Below are 17,780 nucleotides of genomic sequence, written 5' to 3' on the forward strand. Positions count from 1 at the left end.
ATAAAAATGCAATAATTCAATTAGCATTAGATTGCATCCCCCCTAATGCTAAAGGTAGCAATCAAAAACTGAGACTGTCCAACTCTGCCTTCAAGTGAACAGACAGAAGTTGCACACCGTGAAGATAAAATTCAGAGCGTTGAAGCGTTCTACTGCTGAGAAGAGCCGCCTCTGAAACAGCCTCCGAAGTGATGTGGGGAATTGAAAAGTAGTTAGATTTTGCTATAGCTTTAGTTTAATTTTGTTATATAACTTTGCATCTATGTTAAAGTAAGAGTTAAACACTGTTATTCAGTTTAGTTTTGTTCTTTGTAATGTTGCTAACAAGGACTGTTGTGGCTCAAATGTAGCTAACAAGGACTGCTTGCGAGACAGACGAAGAGAAACAAGGACTGATAACCAGAACTTTGTTGTCTGTAAGAAGCAACTCTCCAGCTGAAACTGTTTCTATGGTTTGGGACTCAGCCAACACAGACAACTCAGGAATTTTTGAGCCAAAGGTGAAAGCACACAGCGAGGAAGACTACGAGCCTTCATTCAGAAGACCCCCACAGACGACCACCAGACGACACTGCGCAAATGCTAAAGGAGGGTGGAGTATGATAATGAATTCCTAGAAATAATTACAATAGTCCAGCCTACTTAGATAAGCTTTGTAATAAATAGGTGCACGCTTCGTGACTCGGCGTGCAAGTTAGGAGGAGCGAAACCCCTTGCACCTGGCACCGCAATAAACAGACCCGCTTGATAACTCTGAGTTGTGAAGTTTGATTCCGCACGTCAGAAGCCAGGAATCGTTCCTGTTTCCATGGGATAACTGGAACTTGGAGCAACATCGCTGCCGAGAGCAGCGGTAGCTCGTTTTACTCATTGGCTTTAATTTGGGTTCTAAGAATACCACGCCTGGCATCATCGGTCAATACAAACATGAAAACACAACTTTGGAGTAGTCAGACCTCTCCCTCGGAGAAACCTAAGATGATATTATTTAGCGTCCCGCTGAACAAGAGTGTTTAAAGACATGCTTTCTGTTCGCATTATCAAACGTCTGCTGCAAATTCACGTTTTATGCTGCAGCTGCTGAAGCCAGCAGCAACATAAGGATGGCTTTCCAAGTGCTATATATTCCTCTGGGTCTTTTTTTTTTTTTGACACTGGATCTTTCATAAATAGCATGGATTACCCTAAACAACTTTTTTTTTTTTTTTTTTTTTTTGAGGTAGACAACTCTTCATACAGTAGCTTATACTGATGAGGAAGAAAGAATTTTTTCCACCAACAACCTACACGGCCCACATCACAGCTCCAAAATACACTTTTTGGGCAGAACAGCCCCAGAGCTGCTGTAGCCCTTCCCCACCCCGGTACCATTGCAACTATAAAGATAACACTGCACCTTAATGCAACCAACTGGAGAAACAAACCTGCAATATCTCAATTAAGCAATACCACAGCCTGGCATAACATCACTCAGCCATTGTGGGTGTCCCCAGGGGATGTTAGATCACATACAGCCCATCCAGGGTCTTACTCTAGAAGATGCACTGGGGATGATGTAGAATCATGGAAGAGTTTGTGTTGGAAGGCACCTTTGAAGGCCATCTAGTCCAACCCCCCTGCCATGAGCAGGGACAGCTTCACCCAGAGCAGGTTGCTCAGAGCCCCGTCCAACCTGGCCTGGAATGTCTCCAGGGATGGGGCATCGACCATCAATCAGGGCAACCTCTGCCAGGGTTTCACCACCCTCAGCATGAAAAATTTCTTCCTCATAACCAGTCTGAATCTCCCCTCTTTTAGTGTAAAGCCATCAACCCTCATCTTATCGCTACAGGCCCTGCTAAAAAGCCTGTCCTCATCTTTCTTCTAAGCCCCCTTCAGGTACTGGCAGCTGCTCTAAGGTCTCCCCACAGCCTTCTCCTCTCCAGGCTGAACAGCCCCAGCTCTCCGAGCCTTTCCTCACAGCAGAGGGATTCCAGCCCTCAGATCAGTGCTGGGGCCTCCTCTGGTCCCTCTCCAACAGCTCCAGGTCTGTCCTATGCCGAGGAATGCATCCCCTGGGCTCCGTCCTGTGCAGATTTGGTCATACAGACCTGGGTTTCAGCAAAGAAGCAAGAGAGAAAATACGGACTTGAATCAGTTGCTGGGAAAAAGCCTGAAAGTACCAGTTTGGCCCTGAATGAGAAAGGATGAGCACGCAGCACGATGCTCAAAGCACAGGTAACATGCGAATTAACCTTATCTGCAGTGGTTGCAAGCAGCACAAACGTTACCCTCCCTCCGTACGACAGACGTTATAACAAGCATATCAATTGGACATTTCTAACTCTGAGATCAAATACCACATTGCAATGAAGATGTCTTTGCAGAGGTGAGAGCGCTTTTACGCAATGCTCCAGCAAACCAGTTACTCCTCCCGGGAGAGCGGTGGGAGTCCCACTGGTCCCAGCTCATTAAAGTACTTTATTCCCAGACTGCTTTGCGCAGCCAGCTGGAAATGCACCTTCAATTGCAATGAAGATCCTGCGTAATCAAAGCTTCTGCAAAATGCTGAGCTGGCTCCAGTCTTTCTCCCAGTTCCTGAGGGCATGAAGGATGGATGACCTTCCCCCAGGACTTATGCTTCGCATACCCTGTTGGAGAATACCACAGCTCCTTGGCCACACTAAAACGAGGTCAGCCATCCTTTTGTGCGCTGTTTCTAATGAGAGCAGAACACGCACCCGGCCAATTCTGTCATCTCTCTGGAACCCTGATGCTCTTTTCTGCACTGGGACCGCACCACAGAGCATCCCTGGCTCCAACCAAAGCCACCCACAAGCAGCAGCTGGCCCCCGCAGAGCACTGCAGCCCTGCAGATGGAGGAGGCTCCTACAGCGTCCTCCCTCATCAAGAACCTCATCAAGTTCAACAGGGCCAGGTGCAAGGTCCTGCACCTGGGTCAGGGCAATCCCAAGCATAAATCCAGGCTGGGGCATGAAGGGATGGAGAGCAGCACTGAAGAGAAGGACTTGGGGAGTGCTGATGAATGAAAAGCTGGACAGGAACAGGCAATGTGCACTGGCAGCCCAGCAGGCCAACCACACCCTGAGCTGCATCCCCAGCAGCGTGGCCAGCAGGGTGAGGGAGGGGATTCTGCCCCTCTGCCCCGCTCTGCTGAGACCTCCCCCCAGGAGTCCTGCATCCAGCTCTGGAGCCTTCAGCACAGGACAGACCTGGAGCTGTGGGAGCGGGGCCAGAGGAGGCCCCAGCAATGATCCGAGGGCTGGAGCCCCTCTGCTGGGAGGAAAGGCTGGGAGAGCTGGGGCTGCTCAGCCTGGAGAAGAGAAGGCTGCGGGAAGACCTTACTGTGGCCTTCCAGTGCCTGAAGGGGCCTGCAAGAGAGCTGGAGAGGGACTTTGACAAGGGCCTGTAGGGACAGGACAAGGGGTAATGGTGTTAGACTGAAAGAGGGAAGGTTTAGAGTGGATATAAGAAAGAAATTCCTCACTTTAACCCTGCAGCTCACCTCTGCAGGCACCAGGAGGACACATCAGTTGTTCTTCCAATCCATGGCAGCCCCAGAAAGAAGGTCCTTCATCACCTCGACTGTCATCAGCCACCAACGCTTGTAAAACTTCTCCACTACCATCTAATTTATCACAGTTGATATACATTTGGAAAATTCCAGAAAGAGATTTTCAGAAATCAATGAAACCACTGACTTTTGGGTGTGCACTCTGGGTTCTCCATCCCGAGGTCTCTAAAACTTCATGGAGGACGTGCAGCAGCAAACAGTGGCTGGGAGACAGGCAAGGGCAATCGCAAGTCTTTGTGCTCAGATGTAATTACGATGCTCGTAAACACCGTTTTGAATGTTTAATGATATTTGGTGTTACAGCTTTCACACCTCAGAGCTCAAACAGTTCTCCTGCATCACAGCAGTGATTACGTGCCTGATGTAGCCTATTACGACTCCTTCCAAGCCAGCGATATTTCACACACTCAATCATCACTCTTCATCAGGCACTGACCTTTCCGTACCTTAAGCTCTCCCATGCCAGTGCTGTCCCATTATGAGTATTTATGATTTTTCTCTAAGGAATGTCTCGTTCATGATTAAAGCTGCTAGCAAATAGCATTGCTCTCATCCAAAATTGCCAAAAAGAAGAATCAGAATCACAGAATAGCAGGGGTTGGAAGGGACCTCTGTGGGTCACCCAGTCCAACCCTCCTGTCGAAGCAGGGTCACCTACAGCAGGCTGCACAGGACCTTGTCCAGGCGGATCTTGAATATCTCCAGAGAAGGAGACTCCACAAACTCCCTGGGCAGCCTGGGCCAGGGCTCCGTCACCCTCAGAGGGAAGAAGTTCTTCCTCATCTTCAGCCGGAACTTCCTGTGCCTCAGTTTGTGCCCATTGCCCCTTGTCCTGTCGCTGGGCATCACTGAAAAGAGTCTGGCCCCATCCTCCTGACACCCACCCTGCAGATATTTATAAGCATTTATTAGGTCCCCTCGCAGCCTTCTCTTCTTCAGGCTGAACAAGCCCAGCTCCCTCAGCCTCTCCTCATAGCAGAGGTGTTCCAATCCCCTCACCATCCTTGTAGCCCTCCGCTGGACTCTCTCCAGTAGCTCCTCATATTTCTTGAAGTGGGGAGCCCAGAACTGGACACAGGACTGCCCTGGTGAGGCCCCATCTGCAGTGTAGAGGGGAAGGAGAACCTCCCTCGACCTGCTGGCCACACTCCTCTTGATGCAGGATCCCACTGGCTTTCTTGGCAGCCAGGGCACACTGCTGGCTCATGATCAACCTGTCATCCACCAGGACACCCAGGTCCCTCTCCGCAGAGCTGCTCTCCAGCAGGTCCACCCCAAGCCTGTACTGGTGCATGGGGTTGTTCCTCCCCAGGTGCAGGACCCTGCATTTGCCTTTGTTGAAGCTCATCAGGTTCCTCTCTGCCCAACTTTCCAGCCTATCCAGGTCACGCTGAATGGCAGCACAGCCTTCTGGTGTGTCTACCACACCTCCCAGTTTGGTGTCATCAGCAAACTTGCTGAGGGTACATTCTAACTCTTCATCCAGGTCGTTGATGAAGAAGTTAAACAAGGCTGGGCCCAGTACTGGGCCCTGGGGGACACCACTAGTTACCGGCCTCCAACTAGACTCAGCGCCGCTGATGACATCCCTCTGAGTTCTGCCATTCAGCCAGTTCTCAGTCCACTTCACCGACCACTCATCCAGCCCACACTTCCTCAGCTTCCCTAGGAGGATACCATGGGAGACTGTGTCGAAAGCCTTGCTGAAGTCAAGGTAGACAACATCCACGGCTCTCCCTTCATCTACCCAGCCAGTCATGTCATCGTAGAAAGCTATCAGATTGGTCAGGCATGATTTCCCCTTGGTGAATGAAAAAGAAACTAAAAATGAAAAACCACAAAAGGATCATTTAGCTGGTCACTTATCCTCTGTGTCTTCTGCCATAGCAGGGCAAGTAAGACTGGAAAGTGTCTCCTCCAGTCCTTGGGAAACATTAGCTGGAACCTCTCCCTTTTTTTTTTTTTCCTTTATAGCACCTCTGAAGAAGTTGCTTCCAACCGCTTTTGCAAACCCTGAGGTCTAACACCAGCGTGTTTATGCGATAGATATTCCAAACCTCCTCCCCATCCCATCATTAACTCTAAACAGAAGAGACCCCCCTCAGTTTCTCCCCTTCCTAAATTGAAAGCTATTGAGAGTTGTTCCCTTCTGACCCCTTATTTTAGGCCAGAGCTTTAGTTTTGAGCCTGTACCTGATACAAAGCCCTGCTAAGCAGCAGCACAGACTGGCCCCGCAGCTCGCTGCAACCCCCCCGACCCAGCCTTGTGCACCAGGGGACATAAACCCTTCCCTGCCTTTAATATAACACAGCGTTCAGCCTTATTTATCGTGCCAGTCTGACTCCTTCTGCATCTCTGTCGGGGGTTAATCTCTCTTCACTCCTACCCACTCTCTCATTGTATGGTTTTAAATCCTCTTGTAAAGCTTGAAACTTGAAGTGTTATCAAAGGACATCCCCCACCGTACCCATACCCATCCCAGCCTCTGCTAGGTTGTGGGCAGGGTCGATGTGCAATTTCTGCTCTTTTCCAGCTCCAGCATTGCACCCAACAACAGAAAAGAGAGCGGTCGTGGCCACGCACAGCCCCAGCAGCACCCGCATCTCTACAAGACACACATCATCCATGTTGCCTGTCGGCGTAGGCAAGCAGTGGTTTTCACACTTTGACCTACGCTTTTGACAGTGCAACACAAGAATTCGGTGCACCAACTTCAACAAAAGTGGAAAGCCGCTACTGAATAGAGTTCCCCGTCCACAGTCCAGGTGTTTGGGTATTTAGTGCCAGAAACAGCATCGCCAGCAGCGGGGCTGAAGAGGGAAGACACGCTATTGCCATGTAACTTATAATTTAGGAACCACACAGTAGATGCCGACCCTGGTGTCAATCGCAGACACCAGGGGTTATCTGGCATCGACCAAGCCACATGAGACCATGCAGATACACAGAAGGTGAACTCATCCATCAAATCACTCCTGCATTTCTTCTTTCTCCTGCAAGGACTATGATGGTGTAACAACAAGGGTGGACAAGGGAAAACCTATGGATGTCATCTCTCTGGATTTTTGTAAAGCCTTTGACACGGTCCCCCACAACATCCTTCTCTCTAAATTGGGGAGCCATGGATTTGATGGGTGGACCGTTCGGTGGATAAGGAATTGGTTGGATGGTCGCAGCCAAAGGGTAGTGGTCAACGGCTCAATGTCCAGATGGAGACCAGTGACGAGTGGAGTCCCTCAGGGGTCCGTACTGGGACCAGTGCTGTTCAATATATTCATCAATGACATGGGCAGTGACATCGAGTGTACCCTCAGCAAGTTTGCAGATGACACCAAGCTGAGTGGTACGGTCGAGACACCAGAAGGACGGGATGCCATCCAGAGGGACCTGGACAAGCTGGAGAGGTGGGCCTGGGGGAACCTCATGAGGTTCAACACGGCCAAGTGCAAGGTCCTACACCTGGGTCAGGGTAATCCCCGGTATCAATACAGGCTGGGGGATGAAAGGATCGAGAGCAGCTCTGCTGAGAGGGACTTGGGGGTACTGATAGACAAAAGGCTGGACATGAGCCGGCAATGTGCGCTGGCAGCCCAGAGGGCCAACCGTGTCCTGGGCTGCATCAGGAGAAGCGTGGCCAGCAGGTCCAGAGAGGTGATTCTGCCCCTCTACTCTGCTCTGGTGAGACCTCACCTGGAGTCCTGCGTTCAGCTCTGGAGCCCTCAGCACAAGAAGGACATGGAACTGTTGGAGCGGGTCCAAAGGAGGGCTACAAAAATGATCCGAGGGCTGGAGCACCTCTCCTATGAGGACAGGCTGAGAGAGTTGGGCTTGTTCAGCCTGGAGAAGAGAAGGCTCCGGGGTGACCTGATTGCAGCCTTTCAGTACTTAAAGGGAGCCTATAGGAAAGATGGGGACAATCTTTTTAGTAGAGACAGCAGTGACAGGATGAGGGGTAATGGTTTTAAACTAAAGGACAATCTTTTTAGTAGAGACAGCAGTGACAGGATGAGGGGTAATGGTTTTAAACTAAAACAGGGTAGGTTTAGGCTGGATATAAGGAAGAAATTCTTTACAATGAGGGTTGTGAAACCCTGGAACGGGTTGCCCAGAGAGGTGGTGGAGGCCCCATCCCTGGAAACATTCAAGGCCAGGTTGGACAGGGCTCTGAGCAACCTGATCTAGTTAGTGGTGTCCCTGCTCGCTGCAGGGGGGTTGGACTAGATGACCTCTAGGGGTCCCTTCCAACCCAAAACTTTCTATGATTCTATGATTCTATGACTGCCAACACCACTGCTAGGAGATCCTCACGCTGGGGAAGATGAAACTCCAGTCTAACCAACAACTTACCAGAACACTTGTTTTCCCACCAATGTCGCAAGGGTCAGTTAAGGTCTGCAGAGCCCTCTCGTGCTCTTGCCAGGAGAACATTTAAACATTCTGCATTTCCAATTTAGCAGAGTTATACATGAATCCAATCAAGATATTTTTGTCTGACCACATGCAATATCTTTGCACACATTGTGCATCTCTTAAAGCACCAGCCCAATGCACACACAACTAAAAAAGCACTGCACACACTTTATCACCCAGTCTACAGGCTTCTTAGGAGGCTTTTGCACGTCCTGTATTACCTGAGATCTTTTTCACAGTACGATTTAAACATTGCACTTCTTCTGTGTTTATTAGCTGATGTGGACTGCTACCTCATCATGCTAACGAAGAGGACCCCGGTATGTGACAATGTTGCTATCATGGCAAGATCCAGATGTGCGAACTGGAAAGCACACAGAATATACAGCAACATACAGGGGTTTATGATGCTTTCACCATTTATGACTTCAACAAAGACCACCTTCGCTACCCGCTCCCTGTTTTTGAAAGACATTTGGCAACCTTTGGAGGGCCCGTTCTCCCGCCCCATCGCCCACAGCAATGCTATTCACACCACATACCTCCATCACCTAGTACTGTTCAATGTTGCATTTTATTAACTGTAGCACATGGGGGTTTTTTTTAAAAAAAAAAGAGGCATTAAGAAGCCTTACTTGGACTAGCAAGTCCTGGCCTGTGCCCAGAGCGAACCCAACCCAGTACAAACAGAAGAGATAGGGACCAAAGACAGAAAAGTCACATAAATATATTCACAACTTCAGCACACTGCAGTGATTTTCCTAACAGACTCAGCTCGGCACCTGAACACAACACGGTGACCAAACTGTCAAGCCGAGGTGGCGAAGGATAGCCAGGGAGAAGAAAAGTGGGACTGCAGACATGAAGGGGAACATCTGACCTTTAACTAAAGCCCCTGAAGGCTGGGAATGGGAAGCTGGCGTTGCACTGTCACTGTGCAAACTTTAGTCGCCTCCATGGAGCTGGCAACAACTAATGGGGCATGTTCATTGAGAGGACCATGGGTCTGGGCGAGAAGTGAGAAACAGTCCCTGCCCATGCGTGGAAAGCTGCTGGTCAGGCTGACCTCAGCAGAAATAAAGTTTCAAGGGGAATTTTTGCCAGACTCCAGGCTCCTGTCCAGAGTGATGACACACAAGGAAATCAGAGCCACCACTGTGATTCGGGCACACAAGAGATCTTTTCTTGCTCTACAATAAAAGCAACAAACGATCAGCCAGGGCACTGGCGGCTGGGCTGCCCCTCCGGGCAATCCTGGATGTTCCTCCAAAGCTTTTAGCCTGCTTTCAGGAGTGCAAACACCTTCTGCAGCACCCAAGGGTGTAAAAGGCATCTACACCCAATGCACCTCACCAGGTAGCATCAGGAGGATGGGGACCAAGACCAGAAGAAGACAGGGTCACGTCACCCTGCAGACAATATGTGTCCCAAAGCACAAATTGTTTCGAACCCCACAGCCATTAGCAATCACTAAATGTTTCGTCCTTCCACTACCCCGACACTTGACTCCACTGCCTCCGGTAGCAGCACTTGGAGCAAATTAACTCCACGCTGTGTATTTTGCCTAAAACAATATTGTTTCCATGAACTGAGCGCGCTTAGTCTCACGCTGGGTATGCAGGGAGTTTCTAAAGAGCTGGTCACCGGAAAAATTAGAGGCTGTCACATAAGAATTTTAATCACTTGCCTTTTTTTAAGCTGTTTTACATGCAAGCGCTGCAAAGCAACTCACTGCAAAGCATCCTCTTCGGGAAAAGCTTTAATTTAAAAGTGAGTTATAACAGGTGCCCTCATGATAAGCATTTAGATACTTTGTAAACTACTTTGTCCCAAAAAAAGGCATCAGACTATACACCCTCTGCAGCCCCTTGCTCAGCCCACCTGCTTTCTTCCTTTTAAATTGGCATTTCCTGATGACAGGGCACCACCACACACAGGATCCAACAGAGCTTTGCAGCCACCTGTGGAGATGCCTCCAGTCCCATCTCATGGACGTTACCAGCTCAAGGCAGGCAAGAAAGCACAGGACAACTTCACTAACACTTCTACACCAGTAAATGTCTTTAAATTCTGCCCCAGCACCCTGTCTCTACACAGCAATGGTATACAAGAAGCCCAGAGCATTAAAAATCTAATTGCCTCCAACTTATCTCATTTATCAGAGAACCTTAGATTTTGTGTCCTTCTTCCTGGCCATCCACTCAATCCCACTCAGTCATCTCCACTGTGTCGTCCCTGTGTGCTCTGGTCCAATAATAAAGCTAAAATATGCTTTATATGTATTTATTGCATATATTATCTAAAATATAAAAAAGCTTAATATATGTACTATAGATGTGTGTATATTTATTATATTTTTATCTATATATATTTATGTGACCTTGCCTTCTGCACTGGAGAAGAGCTATTCAAGGTGACTTAACATTTCCAGATTACGTCCTTGCTCTGTTTGTCCTGCAAGAATATGATGCACCTTGCAGCCTTCCTTATCCAGGTCTTCATGAAACGGATGAAGGCCTTGACCTCGGAGGACCGTCACAACTTGAAACCCCACAGCAAGGGAGAAGCTGGCACCACCAGCCTGCTCACACACTTGCTCCAAGGCCGCACTGTTTGCCTGTGGCCCCAAAAAAAAGTCTCAAGCACTATTTCAGCAATGCTTGATTTGAAGGGTTTATTACCCCAGTGCAGTGTCTGACCTCCAAGAAGCAGTTTACTGAGTGTCAGCTAATCAAATTCTGCTCTGCCACACAAACTGCTGGAATATTATCCCATGGACATATATAAAAGCATGAAAATGAAGCCACTCGGTGCAAAACTTGGAGATGACACACCACAAAACACCGGACAAGCTCATGGAGAACTGACTGCTCGGTGGCTCCAGCAAGTTATATACTCAGCACTGTTTTGTTCAGTGATGCTGCAAGTAGCATCAGTTGTTTCCAAGCAATTTTCCATGGAGAAAGCTTGTTTTACCAATTTGATTTTCTTACTCACATTGAAGACTCTCATTGAAAGAAAGCCAAAGAAATTCAAACAAAATGCACATCTGCATTATTATTCTCACTTTTCTATGACGTGATTTGCATTTAGTTTTGTTTGAGAATGAACAATTCCATTTTTAAAAAAAATATGTAAGCTTACACAGGCGTGTACTTATATAGATATCACACTGCAAATTTGACCTTCGGAGATTGCAGATTTGAGTTTCATTCCCTGTCTACAGGATGCACCAGACATACCATAACTGTTTAAAAGCTAAGACACTGCAAAACAAGCGATGGTTTTGCACCCATTTCACTTTAACGTGCTCACAGACCTCCATCCTGACGGCTGAGCTGCCCGAGTACCAGCATCCCACCATGCTCACACGCACCCCCATTGCCTAAAGTGGAGCTTCAGACTGGAGGCATCTCGCCGAGTCTGTAATTCAGTTTAAAAAAGTCAAAAATAAGCCCTGTACAACGCACTACATCTATCACCCACGTGACATGCCATCCACGCGCCCTGCTCAAGCAGCTCCACCGCTCTCCCTGCAGCGCTGAGGAAGGAAAAGCCTGGATCAAACCACAGAGAACACAATGTCCATGCAGTAGCTTTTAGATTTAAAACAGTGTGATACATTTTAAGGCACATTTCAAATAACCAGACAGAATCCTATAACCCACGTTCCAATCTCTTCTCGGCCCCATTCGAACCCCTCTTTTGTACCCAAGCCTGCAATCACCGTAATACCAGCCCGAGACAGAAAGCACCAGCGCAGCGCTGAACAGCCAGCATCTCGTTTCAGAGCTTTAAAGGTGGTTATTTCCATGTTCCCTTGCAAACAGAGCACTCCCAACCACCCAGAGCCAGCAGTAAGCAGTTACAGGCCACTCTCAAAAGTAGATTTAGTCTGATAAGGAGGAGAGCAGAGTCAAGTACCTCTGGCTAAAGCTGTCGGTTAGCCCACTGCCTGCGGAACACGCAGGGATGTGGGAAACCACCAAGTCTTGCCTAGCAGACTTCAGCAGAGAAGCAAGCAGTTGCCTTTTACTTCAGACACGTGCCCAGAAAAATCCACGCATTCCATCCATGTTGGTCACCAAACCCTTGCATCTGCTACAAAGAACCGTGCACCTTGCTGCTTAGCCTGAATTCACACAAGTCCTAAGCCCTCCTCTCTCTCTGGGGAGCTTCTCAAACTTTTAAATTCTTCCCAAAGCATTTTTGTGCAAAGTACGAGCACTTGCAAGAGGTCTGAATTGCAGGCTGGAGTCAGTTTGGGTACACTCCATCTGATCTCTGCCCACGGCAGTACTCCTCCAGATGCATGCAGGATTGAACGCTGGCTCATATTTGATCAGAAACGCATCCTAACTAGCCAGTTACAGCCAAGACACAGCAGAAAACCAGCTGAAACCCTTGGTAAACGGTTCAGTGACTACTCTTGCTATTAAAAGCCAGGGCTGTATAAAAATACACGGCTAATCCACAAGCAAACCTAAACACACTGTGCGAGTCCAGACAACTACAGTAAAACAGTCCCTGGTGCAACAACTTTCCACTTCCTCTCAGATTCTCTTTTAGATCCTGTCTTATCCTGTAAGAATGAAACCCTGCATCTGTCCTCAGTAACACAACAAACACAGAAATAAATAATATAAAACTCACACCACACATGTGCTGAAGAGCAGCACTGAAGGACACATAAATATCTCCAAACATCTGCCAGTCACCTCCTAACTCAAAATCACCGTGTCTCCATAAAAACACCTAATGTTTGCTCCTGGGCTTAGCCTGATTATCTCACCAAATTATCTGAAATGCGGTTTCCTCCAAGCTATTAAACATGACATTTGCAGAGTGCTTTGCATTTCTTCCAGGAAACTCATCCAAGCAGCAACAGGAGAAGGATCCACATCTGAACCACGGCCCCACCAAACCCAGGAGCTCCTGAGGACCAGAGATCCCCAACAGCCCAGCCTGCCCTACAGCCTCGCCGGCTGATATAAAGGGGTCAAGTTGGCAAACAGAATTAATTAGAAGTGTCTGACCTCAGAGAGATTTCAGCGTGAAGCAGTTGTGCACCGTGCAAGGGAGGCTGCCGCAGGAACCAAGACTTGCATCTCGCACAAGAGGGACAGAGGTACAGCATGCACGGGTGAAGATGGCCACCAAAATGGGGAGATAACATACCAGCTCGGGGATATAAAGGCATGATAGAAGATCCCATATTCTCAGGAGAGATGAAAACCTGGAAGTTTCACACATTTCTCCCCGCAGCTTCAACCACGTGCTTGCAATATTTAATTGCATATTTGCCCATTTTTGATCTGACAGTTCGATCCGACCCCGTTGACTGAGCGCCCACTCACCTGGCCATCTGCTTATAGGCTTCCTCCGCCACTGCAAAGATGTGCGGATCCATATCCCCCATGTTTTGGCCGCTGTACGCGTAGATGACATCTTGTTCGTAGATTGGCAGCTGTTCATATGGATTGATGGCAACAAGGACAATACCTTAGAACGGATAAATAGACAAATATGTAACAAACCAAGGACAGAGTTAATATTTCAGGCTTTTCAGGGCTTGCATTAGTTGTTTCAATCCATTTATTTAAATATGATGCTTGGAGAAGGAAAAAAAGTATAAGAAGGGAATAAAGAAGGACTCCTAATTCTTATCTCAGCATCTCCTTCAAAGTGTTATGCTTTGATGGCAAGGCTGTAAGCTCTAGTACAGCTACAGAGGAAGCATATGAAACTGGTGAGAAGAGCAAATATATAATAATCTTCATTGTGTGAAGCCAGACTTTGCAGAAGGAGTGAGCAGAAGGGCTAAACAGTGCCTGAGCCGTCACTTCAGAAATGCAATTCCAATGCAACCAAAGCTCTGCTAGACCCAAACAAATATTCCGGATTTTCACCTGGCTTAAATTCTGAGTAAAAGCTCGTAACAAAGAATGTACTCAAATCAAAATGAAATGTATAAATCACATGAAGGGAATGCCAGAGCCTGCATTAAAGCTTTAAAGTCTCTTTCCCCTCCAGCTCCTGGAAAGCTGTTGCCTGCTTGGAGGAGGCACTGAGCCCAGGAATTAATGAGAGGCAAGGCCAAGTGTGGCACTACCCGTGTGCTCAAGGGAACTGGTCCGCACCCTGCAAAACTGAAGCACTGACAAGTTCCACCTCCAAAGTACCTTCAGGTTTTGCAGGTTTAAATTGCTGTCGTAAGGAGCTCCAGAGACCACGTGGCTGGTGGGAGTGGGTGCTGTGCTCCCAGCCTGGCCGATTCCAGGCTTGGGCACGCTTGAAGGACAGCAAAGCCCAGGAACTCTCAGCCTGCAGCAAACACCGGGATACGGGACTTAACCCGCAACGAAAGGCAAAGGTCAACCAAGTCAGGCTACCTGCCTCCATGGGACATTAACCCAACTGCTTCACCTCACCGTGCCCTGCTCTTCTCTGTCCGCTTCTTGGTTCTGTTAGGGTCACATATCTCCTTCCGTTAGTCACCAAAACACGTCAGCAGCCACGACACGCACCAAGCCAAAGGACAGTAGTTGCCTCAGCACTCGCTGCCAGCTAAGCACTTTTCTTCCCTCCTAAACCGCTTCCTAACCAGAGCACACAGTACATTGCACCCACGCAGAGCTTTGCAGCTAGACCTCCAAACAGCCAAGCCTAAACCCAAGCATCTTCACCAGCGCGATGCTGTGCTCAACATCATCATCAACCTTCACAAGGCAATGCACTAACAAAACCTCATGGATTTTTGGATGAAAGCAGGCTTGCAGCTACACAAGGCGGCAAGTTATGTCAGCAGTCTAACATTACACATCATTAAATATTTAAGGGAAAGTCACCACTATCACCAGCCACTGAGGCCACGTATTTCAAGGGTGCTACTTTCAAGAGTCATCTCCTCCTACCAAGTGTTTCCTTGGCAGAAGCTGCAACGCTTAATCAGAGCCTTAGGCCTGCCACGCAAATAGTCCCACACATCACGCTGAAATCTTGCAACTCATCACTTAGAGGATAGTTAGCCTGCACCACTGTCAGCAAGGTTATCTTGGGTGTCAGCAACAGGGTTCAGTATTCAATATCCAATATTCTCCAATGTAACTGAATAAAAAGGACTGAATTGCCTTCTTCTGCCCTTCCCAGGAATGACAAACTTGAGTTCACACCTCCCCTCCTTCTGTTTTCAATTTAAGATTTTGATGACCCCCAGAGTCATCAGAAAAAGGGAGGAAATAACAGTGCGGCAAGGTTTTTCTGCAGTCTTTCGGGAGGAAAACCCGCTATGGACATTTCTAGCTTGGATCACATCTTTCCGGCACACTGTTCTCCAGTGGTTTGCTAGGTCCTTTTTTGCCTCCCCCCACAGACTGCCAAGCACACACAAGGTTGGTCTCAGACTCACCCGACAAGACATTCCCACCGAGCTACATACATGGGCCAAGAGCTACATACATGGACCCTGAGCTCAGGAAGTTCACAGTGTGCCAACCCTCAAAAACCACCCCTGGTTTTGCAACTGAAAGCTTGTTGGCACACACTCACATCTTCTACCCACCCCAAATTCACAGCCCTTGGACCTTCCTCATGCCACAGCCTCTGGCTTGTGATCTCAAGAGGTTTCTGTGTAGAAGAACTGAAAAGCAACTGAACGCTTGTTGGCACACACTCACATCTTCTACCCAGCCCAAATTCACAACCCTTGGACCTTCCTCATGCCACAGCCTCTGGCTTGTGATCTCAAGAGGTTTCTGTGTAGACACGCTCTAACCCACTGCTTTCCAGGAGCTTGAGCATGTAGCCTGGATACTCACCACAGTAGGTGTAGATGTGGTTGGACTCAAGGAATCTGACTTTGAGGTTGTGGAGGACCGCGGGCTCATGCAGGTAGCTCAGAGCTGTCAGGTCATTCTCTCCCACCAGGATATCTGGATTGCGCAAGAAAGGTAGCTCATTTCCTTGGAGATCAACAGGATATTCGTAGAGCTGAAGAGACACACATGAGGAACGTGAGAACACAAAAACTAACAGCTTCTTTAACATCTTTCACTTATCCAAGCATAACTCCGTCCTGATACTACAAAATACTTGCACATCCTGCTCTAAGTTAAATGAAAGCCCCTTTACGCTAAATGCTATAGGGACCTGGATGACACTACCAGGTGACAGGTCATCCCCTTGGTAACTGGCTTGGAGCTGGCCAACAGATGGTCCTGGTGGACACTGGTGGTCCACAAGTACCAAAGTCAGCCTCGTTTCAAAATACACCATATTCTTCCTATCAGAGTGATGTCTCAACTCATTTTTAATTCAAGTTCCTCTGCACTCAAAACCTTACACCCCTTCAGGCACAACAGGACACAGTCCCTGCTGCTTCAGTATCTGGAGAGCCCGGTAATGCTGTCAAAGCTTACGGCTGCCCATACGCTAACTATTTTTCATTCATCCCCAAATGAACAGCGGAGCCACCAACTACAGAAAAAGTGTAATTTTTTTTTCCTCTTTACAGTGGAGTAAGAAAAATTCCCTGTGATGTTGCTTCCCATGGGGTGTTTCAGGAAGGGTCTCGATGCTCAGCTCCCAGCAGAAGGGAGGAATCCCAGTTTGCAAGCAAAATGGCGCCGCTACCATTGCATTGGCACCGGATCGCAAACAGCACAAGAAAAGCTGACCCAGTGCACAAGGACAGGCTCACAGAGCACGTCTGACAACCTCAGGCTTGTTTTATACTCCAGTTCTAAGTTGCCAATGCCAATTTTCAGGAGTTTGCACTCAGTCTCACATCTTAATGGCAAACACGCCAGGGATCCCTAGTGATATTTAAAAAAATCAGCTCTTCATTCAGAAGGAGTACTCTTGCACACAGAGCACAGCCAGAAACCGCAAAATCCATGAAAACTCACTTTAAGCACAAGGACAAAAGAGAAGCACTAAAGAGCTGGGTAATGCATGTTGGCTGTCAGGAACAAAAGGCTTTCAACAGCTTCGAATCCCCTGAAGACATGTATGCTCGGTATCTCCGTCTGATGCACACGTGCGCTGTGCCCCTTCACTAAAGCTTTTCAGCCCGACGTGATTTGGGTCCAGGCAGGGCTTTATACAGAAGATTTAAGAGGGGTCTCTGGGAAGACCCAGAGTAAGTGGCAGTCTCTTGCACAACCCCAAAATCAGATGTTTCTGTGTTTCACCGTGACAGCGACACACTTATTAAGCTACCATCTACAACACCTGGTAATCCTTTAATCTCCTTGTACTGTAATGTTGCTGACCCTAAACTCAGATGTACAAAAAGGTTAGGCCTTACAGGACTTCTTAGTCACTTTGGTTTCTAGTGAAATATCCAGATAAAAGAGCAACAAAAATTAATCTCCCCCCCGCCCCGTACTAAAGCTGCTGAAGATCTCAACCAGAAGAGAAGGATGGAGGTTGAAGCGCTCAGCAATACGTGCAGACACACTTTAGCAGCCTGAGCACAACAACAGGGCAGGAAGGAGCTGCTGTGGGTGAGATGGGTGCCCACCTGCAGCCAGGCACCCATTAGTGCTGCTCATGAAACCTGTAGGGCTCTTCACACCCAGCACAGGTCCCTCACAAAGGCTTGAGCATTGCTGCTTGGTTTCTCCAAGGTTTCTATCTTCTTGCCTCAGGAGCAAGAATAAAACCACACAAGAAGCCTGCAATGAAGATTATCCCTGGGACAAGGCACTGCGTGGAATGACTGGAATGGTGGAGACATACCTGTCATGAGCATCGTGCGCACGAAGCCTCATGTCATTAGAGAAAAAGATATGC

General features: G+C 48.2%; 1 protein-coding gene across 2 annotated transcripts in view; it reads right to left on the bottom strand.

Annotated features, from left to right (window-relative positions):
• Positions 1-17,780, bottom strand: part of LOC142358911 (unconventional myosin-Vb-like) — a 165,594-nt gene that overhangs the window by 118,432 nt on the left and 29,382 nt on the right. For both annotated transcript variants that reach the window (XM_075411545.1, XM_075411544.1), the window contains exons 3-4: positions 15,803-15,974; positions 13,343-13,487 (exon numbers count right to left, since the gene is read on the bottom strand). In XM_075411545.1, the coding sequence (XP_075267660.1) occupies positions 13,343-13,487; positions 15,803-15,974 (317 nt within the window). The remainder of the gene's footprint in view (positions 1-13,342; positions 13,488-15,802; positions 15,975-17,780) is intronic.

This window comes from Opisthocomus hoazin, chromosome Z, assembly GCF_030867145.1.
Source record: "Opisthocomus hoazin isolate bOpiHoa1 chromosome Z, bOpiHoa1.hap1, whole genome shotgun sequence".
Lineage (NCBI taxonomy): Eukaryota > Metazoa > Chordata > Aves > Opisthocomiformes > Opisthocomidae > Opisthocomus > Opisthocomus hoazin.